The sequence below is a fragment of the Contarinia nasturtii genome, unplaced genomic scaffold, assembly GCF_009176525.2.
Source record: "Contarinia nasturtii isolate CC-2019 unplaced genomic scaffold, AAFC_CNas_1.1 Cnas_scaffold_2841, whole genome shotgun sequence".
In the NCBI taxonomy this organism is placed as follows: Eukaryota; Metazoa; Arthropoda; class Insecta; order Diptera; family Cecidomyiidae; genus Contarinia; species Contarinia nasturtii.
In genome coordinates this window covers 1-7,642 of record NW_022200158.1, presented here as the reverse complement: position 1 = coordinate 7,642, position 7,642 = coordinate 1, and the positions used below count along the sequence as shown (strand labels likewise).

Sequence of the window (7,642 nt, the reverse complement as noted above, 5' to 3'; positions counted from 1 at the left end):
TCACATACTCTGCCACATCCAACCGATATATTTACAGACAAGAAAACCAAAATCAACAACACAACTACTGCCAACAAAAACTTCGATACAATTAAGTGATGTTACAGTAAAATTCTATGTTTTCTGAAAACCAAAACTGAAGAAAGAAGAAGAAACTGTTAGATAGACTGATATTATACTATCTAGCTCTCTATACTATCGAGCTAGCTCTCTGCAATTTCGACTCACTTTATCTCGAAACAGTGAACATTTTCTCGGGGTTCTTTCGTATATGACATGCACGCAGAAGAAACAAACATATCATTTCAGATGATTTTTTTGTCGGGATACTTTGGAAGACTCACATGATGCCATTTTTAAGATGGATGTGTAGATTTCTAGAAAAAATATGCACCTGATCCATTTATGAGAACGACGGCATATCGAAAATATTTTAACATCATCATTGGAATCAGAGGGAGATTGAAGGGGCAAGCGAGCAAGAGAGTTATTTTATTTTAAGTTTTTCATTCGTTGTGATCAATATTTAATGAAATAAAAGTATGAACGAGCATTACGACCTAACAAGGAATCGAAATAAATCCATTTTTTGTGTGCGCTCCATCCATGTGCTACTGCATCTCTACATATCTCAGTTTTTATGTCTGTTGTCTTCTTTATTCTCTTGGTTGTTCTAACATACATATCATTAATGTGTGTGTGTATAATACACTCACAAACGAAATGTGCATGACGAGATATGTTTCGTACATAATATATTCATCACCGACACACATACATCACATTTAATATATAATCTACACGGGTAGAGCGAGCGCAACAATTTCAAATGTTCGAGTATTTGAAGTTGCATGTGTGCAGGTCAAGTGATATTCTACAAAAATGTTAAACTTGAATGATTTCGATAAAATAGTTCTCTCTCTCTCTCTCTCTCTCTTATGTACTGTGTGGCAAATCATTCTCTAATACTTAATCTTTTTATTGCCGATTAAATGATACTAATTACGAATAGAATAAAATATCATTGATTTTATGATTTTGAAATGTTTGTTGTATTTAATTAAAATATTCGTCAATCGTTAGAATGTAATTCCGCTATGCACACCTTATGCTCGAACGATTAAATTTTAATTAGTTCATCATTTAATGAAAAATAACCAAATCTTACCTATAGAAAGCGAGCAAATCCAATACAAAATAATGTCTAAATGAATCGATGTATTGTTATCTCAGCAACACGCTCACAATATAACCTGGCTACAAACAGGTATAAATATATAGATGGCTAGACTCAAAAATGACTGAATTTTAACATTAAACCGTGACTGCTAATTACCTTAGACACTGAATGAAATGTTAGTTTTATCACACACCAAACTGAAATTAATACAACAGCAAATCTATTTTTTTAAAAATGCATGTTGTTGGCTGTGTTTGGCGAATGATTGAAAAAAATGTAAGTATTCATTTGTTAATTTCCAAGTTCCATTATTTGAATCAATGTTAGTGACAGAATCGGGTTATCTTTACAAAGTAACAATAAATGTACACGAATATTTTCGATATATTATTAAAGGAAAACATTGTTTGAATTTTCCAATGAGCTAATATATAGTTAAGAATTGGCTGTGGTCATTCAATGTGTACTAATTTCAAGTGGTTGATGCACGATGCACCACATAAATTTGTATATCGTCATGTTCATCATTTTATAAACAAACCGTTTAAAAATTGACCTTTAATATATGCACATGTATGGAAGCTCAAACAATCAATTTCAAGTTTGATGATAACATATTGTACATGGAGTTAGATGCGCGCAATATATACACCTAAAATCTCTGATCGAGTTGTAATGTTTGCCAAGTAAAATTAAGTGCTTTCCTCGCAAAAACAGTCAATTATTTTGTCAAGTGCTTGTTTGATGTCAAGACATCTTAATTAACAACCAACTACCAGCATAAGTAGTTTTAGACCATCAACAAAGAGCAACATGTGCACACAGTACAACATGGAAAATGGCAATTCCAGCAAACAAAATGGAATTTTGTGGTGTTTAAATCCACTTACCTCCCTCTTATGGCCCATCATGTCTCCCTGTAATTCAGCAGTTTCATTTCAAAGAAGTTTTTTGTGTTTTACAAATACATTGGAATTTATTTGGTATTCGTCACATAGCCAAAAAATTCAACGTTTCACAAATAATAATTAAACTGGCAGTTGCAGTATGATAATATAAAGATGAATGATTTAAACCATTTTGAGGTTCATATTAAATTATATGTATGTCAATGAATGAGTTTTTTTCTCTCCGTATCACATAGAACGTTACATGGATCAGTGAAAAGACTTAAATTTTATGAAAATACGGAATTTCAGATTTAAATGTGTGATCAGTTTGATGTGCAAAATAAAAATGAATATCAATGTCTCCAAAGAGACTGAATCATTTTGGCACTTGGTGCCCAATCAGTACGTCAAATTTAAATAATACTTAATGCGAAGTAAATGTATGTACGTATGTAAAACCAAGCTCATGTCATCGTTCCATCTTGCACGACCATTGGTGTTGAGGTATTTCACACAGTTTTGTGTGAGTTTTCGTCTTTTAGCTTGCTTCTTTGGGTCACGATACGATACGTTCCGTAGTTCCGTTCTCAGCTGTTGTGTCAACGACGCCTTTGAATTGTACGCAATGGTCGCTACCTCGATCGACCGGCTCTGTCTCTCAACATTCAATCGCCGACCAAATCGTTATCGTTGTGCATCGTTGGCATCTGCATTGAATTTTATATCGTTCAAGTAAACACTTTCGACGATATTTGCTCGATCGATCCAATTCGTCGTCTTGCAAATAGGATATGGTAATCTCCTCGCCTTTTTCAATCGGCCGAATTGTAACTGCCACAGTTTTACGATCTGATGTGACTAGAACTGCGTTCGGTTTGCAACTATGACCAAAGAAACCACCGACTATTGCATAAATGGTTGTTCCACAATTGTGACCAATGTCGCTATTATTTGCAGCATATTGCAGTGCACATATGTGATGTCCAATCAAATGCATTAAAAATCTTTCGTGTGCTTTCGTTCTAAATAACTCTTCAAAATCATCGTTGTCCATGAAACCATCGAAAATGCGCTTTATATAACGCAAATAGATTTTTTTTGTGTACAAAATAAATGGATCATTCAAATGTTCGCTTCGATATCAAGTCACACTTACCCTTTTTCTTGGGCCATTGCCATTTCAGTCCATTTTCCAAGAACACGGTATACCTTGATAGATCCGTTGAAACAGAATCCAATGCAGTGCCTTCGCCAGATACAATGCGATCAACATGCTTAATTAATTCACTCAAATTCGGTATGCAATGCAATGCCATCAGAATTGATCGAACAACCAAGCCCAAATTGACATCGTCATGTTTCACCCGCAAATCCATTGCGCACTCGATTTGATGTAGTTCACTTTTTTCGCATGATCCAGCACACAATAAGGAATCGGTGCAATTTTCACATGGAATCAAATTCGTCATTGTTTTCAAGCAAATTGTGCATCGTTTGTATTTTTCACTTGTTGTCCAAACGAATTGAAGATGGATTTCGAGCACCGTTTGACCTACACCAATGTCATGGGTTGCAATAATGCAACGTTCACGATGCTGTTCATCGTCGTCGGTTTTTCTATTTTCGATTCGAAAAACATTTGCTGTGCACGGACATTGTTCGTTGGCATCAAAACTGAGCTGCGGTTCGTGCATTTCATGTTGGTCGTCAGGCAATGATAGTTTTAGCATCTTTTTGCATTCATCACTCCATTTTTTCAAACGTGGCAAAAAATTCGACGGACAATTGTTTGCTCTGGCCAATTTGATGTCGACAAGACATTGGTCGTACATTTTCAAATTGAGAAAACATGCCGCTCGTTCTGCATACCCACAACCCATTGGTTCGGTTCCATGCTTGGTGAAACACAGCGCTTCATTGATCAATTCAATGGCATTCGTCCAATTTTTTGCTTCCGATTCAATCATTCCTTTATACCGAAACCAAAAACATATATAAACATATTCAGTACAGAAAAATATCAAGTTTTTTTCTCGATAAAACCTCGTTTTTAAGTCGTTAGATAGAAATTGTAATAAATGACAAGAAACAAAAATAAAATAACATTGAAAATGCATTATAATTTTTTTAAATGAGAGAAAAAGAGAAGCGAATAAACATGGGAAAAACATTGCACTTAAATAAATTGTCTATACCTAATCCGAAATGGTTTTGTCACATGAAAGAAATAAAGAAAGTAAAAAAAAGCTAATAATTATTGGAGCAAATCTAATAACGAAAGAACAATTAAATATGTATTTTTCTCATCCTATCATTACTGGACAACCCCGAAAACAACTTTGACTTCTAAGAATGTTTGTATAATATTGTATACTTTTGAACGATTGTGTTCTCTTAGTCTCTTTTAACTTGAAATTTCCAGTGAATATCAATCTGCTTTTGGCAAATATAATCTGATAACATACACATGTTCATTATCGTAATCTTTTCCATAGAAAAATTAATTTTTCAAATAACAACATTCATTAATGACGATTCCGTTACTCTGGTCAAAAGTACTATGGCTCAAATTAATTTAATTAAATCAATGATAAGTTTTTTTCTTTTGTACATATACATTTTATTTAATAATGTAGATAAACACAATTTTCATATATCCTTGGTGCTTTTTGAGTCCGATTACATTTTTTTCTCCCAAGATCCAGATTCAACCATTTTTTTAAGTTTGGTCCAAATCTGAAAAATAAAATATTTCCGAAGAAATTTCATTTGAACAATCGTTTCAACCAAAATAAAAGCAAGATATTTGCGGAGAATCGATAAAAACAACGGCTATAAAATATAATAATAGATAATAAAAAGCAAAACCAATAATAATCGAAAAAGGGATAACAATAAATTTTATTTTTGAAAATAATTCATCGCAAACAAATAATAATAATTTCAAAGGTGCTTACGCAAAAAATAACGAACATTCATTTTAAATTTTGTTCAACTAGATTCAACTACATCAAATCAATATCAGTCTCTTTTCATAATATAACAGAAACATAACAATTTAATGGTTTCAAATCAACGGAATACATGGACACAAGTTAGTGCAGTTTCTTTGGCAAATCGGCTTAGTTTTCGTGTACAGGTAACGAAAAACAATAATAAAAATGACAACAATTATACAAATCAAATACCAAGGCAACTCAAAGATGATACAAATTATTAGAATAGCAAAGAAGAGTAAAAAAAAAGATGAACATTTAATAACATTACATATAACCTTTGGGCGAAAAAGCCACCATCCTTCAATCGATCGAATCGAGATATTGGCGCTTTCTGGTTGGCCGGTATTTGCAGTTAGTCGTTCCAATCGGCCGGTAATTGTAGTTAGTTGTTCCATTACACGTTGTTGGAATGCATCACTTTCTGGTTGGCCGGTAATTGTAGTTAGTTGTTCCAATCGGCCGGTAATTGTAGTTAGTTGTTCCATTACACGTTGTTGGAATGCATCACTTTCTGGTTGGCCGGTAATTGCAGTTAGTAGTTCCATTACACGTTGTTGGAATGCATCACCATCGGCAGTCACAAGCTAAAATCAGAAAAAAAAAAAAAAAAAAACAAACACAAACGGAGCATTGTTCAGACCATCAAATTAAATCCATGATTACGGCACGGAAATTGAATTTTGCATTTTATCAACATACCCATAATATAACACGACCATTGAAGACAGGCAACTTGGTCGATTCATCGACAATTTCCTCTTTTACCACCCTTTACAAAAACAAAAATCAAACATAGACATATGAAATTATATTCAGAGCACAAAAATGAATTGAATGAAAAATGATTTCAATTGAACTCACCCGAAATCATCGTTAACTGCTTTAAAAAAGTACTTATAATTACAGCTTTGTTTGTTTAAAACCATTTTAAAATCCCGTAGAGTGACTTGTGACGTTGACAACGGAATTTTGACTAAGTATGGTGTTTGCTCATCGTCAATGTAATAGAAAACGTTTGTTTCTTCCATTGTGTTTTTTTTGTGTGTGTGTAAGAGTAAATTTTGTCGAATCGATTTTACGCACGCATTAAATTTATATTACAAAATAAAGAGCAGCAGATGATGAGAATCAAGTTTGAGATATAAAGTCTGAAACGAAAATGAGAGAAGAAAAGAAAAATAAATATTTTTTAAAAAGAAAAATAAGCTTGAGAAATCATCTCAATGAATTCAAAGAATCTTTGAAAAATTGAAAAGTTATTGAAATAACATGAAACGAGCGATTAAGTGAAGTGAAGACGTAATAAAATCATTCAAAGCAACGTCTTGCCCATTTATCATGGTTCGATGAGTTTTCAATTGAAAAATCAATAAAAAATATGCCGGTCGAATGTGAATGAACAAGTAAGGGTTGATGGGTTCATCGTTTGCAAACTATAGACAATTGCAACTGAGACGCAGCTTGTAACACATTTCACAACAATCAACATCAATTCAAGGCTCAGTGCATATATTATCACACTCAATTGGAAGTGAGCATTGGATGTAATTTGTTGACGAAATTTTGTGCCGATCAATGCGCACACACAAACATCAAACAGCAAACATTTCATTTGAAAAAGCATCTTGTTATACGAATTGCTTAGAGAATGCGTTTTATATTTTAAGTATTATAATTTCATGTCTCGAAGCTACTTATTGTTGTTGTTGTATTTTTTTGGTCTATCATTTGTATACGTGCGAGGCGAACACACCCCGGCAAAAATGTGTGTGGTTAAAATATTACACGCGCGTAGAGCAACGTCGTCATCGTCGACGTCGTCTAGATCATATATTCAACGTCCATTTGTTTGCACGGATTCTCAAATATATGTAATATACCGACATGCGTTTTATTTTATTTTATAGCATTTTTTTTTATTCGTTCTCTTGTCTTCCTTTTTCGGCTGTGCAATGTCCCTGTTGTTCATATCTCGCGCGCGCATTCAGCGTACAGTACATCCATGCATTACACGCATTGCATGTGTACACACAATGTTTTTTTTTCATTTCTCTTTCTTGAATTCCACACACTCTGGCGCATAACCAAATCGTATTGTTCTTATAGTTTGGCTCTGTGTCTCTCTGGTTCAGTCATTCTATTTATAACGTCATTATTATTTATACTGTCTTCTTCGTATTGTTTCATTTGGAGTTGTTCATATATATATAATTTTTTTTTTCGTTAATGTATCATGTGGTCGAGAAAACAGTATGTACAATTGTACATGCCTCCATTGCACTTGTACTCTCCTCTCACTTTTATTTAGGTGCCCATATTTTTCGAATTGATGTTTTGATTTTTTATTTTGTGCTTTGTTGATTTTGTGTTGATTTACATAAAGAGCGGAGGGAAGAAAATAAATCGAAAAACAACCAATGCATTTAAGCTATTGAGTTTCTAATGGATATGCACAAATGTATCAAAAACATTCGAATGAGCTCGTTATTTATTCACTGAACGAAAGTGAGATAAGTATGTGTAATTAATTATTTATAATAATTTATGGCATGTGTTGGGCAATCAAAAGGGGG

At 33.4% G+C, this 7,642-nt stretch overlaps 1 protein-coding gene across 4 annotated transcripts; it reads right to left on the bottom strand.

Annotated features, from left to right (window-relative positions):
- Nucleotides 1-4,644: 4,644 nt before the first annotated feature.
- LOC116349256 (segment polarity protein dishevelled-like) lies at nucleotides 4,645-6,248 on the bottom strand. Of its 4 annotated transcripts, none has more exons than XM_031780609.1 (5): nucleotides 5,931-6,248; nucleotides 5,769-5,838; nucleotides 5,578-5,653; nucleotides 5,345-5,487; nucleotides 4,645-4,806 (listed from the first exon to the last, which is right to left on the bottom strand). In XM_031780609.1, exons 1-5 carry the CDS (start codon nucleotides 6,095-6,097, stop codon nucleotides 4,750-4,752), a joined length of 513 nt encoding a protein of 170 aa, XP_031636469.1. In that variant the 5' UTR covers nucleotides 6,098-6,248; the 3' UTR covers nucleotides 4,645-4,749. The 4 variants fall into 4 exon arrangements, with proteins under 4 accessions (XP_031636469.1, XP_031636468.1, XP_031636464.1 ...); XM_031780608.1 differs by having other exon boundaries at nucleotides 5,345-5,463; nucleotides 5,524-5,653; nucleotides 5,931-6,246; XM_031780604.1 differs by having other exon boundaries at nucleotides 5,345-5,653; nucleotides 5,931-6,247.
- Nucleotides 6,249-7,642: the final 1,394 nt, after the last annotated feature.

What these genes read in the sequence shown, in the direction of transcription:
- LOC116349256 (XM_031780604.1), bottom strand. Translation starts at nt 6,097, where the DNA reads ATGGAAGAAACAAACGTTTTCTATTACATTGACGATGAGCAAACACCA. An exon ending in GCAGTTAACGATGATTTCGG is followed by an intron (nt 5,839 to 5,930) that starts GTGAGTTCAATT and finishes GTTTTTGTAAAG; the next exon opens with GGTGGTAAAAGAGGAAATTG. An exon ending in ATGGTCGTGTTATATTATGG is followed by an intron (nt 5,654 to 5,768) that starts GTATGTTGATAA and finishes TTCTGATTTTAG; the next exon opens with CTTGTGACTGCCGATGGTGA.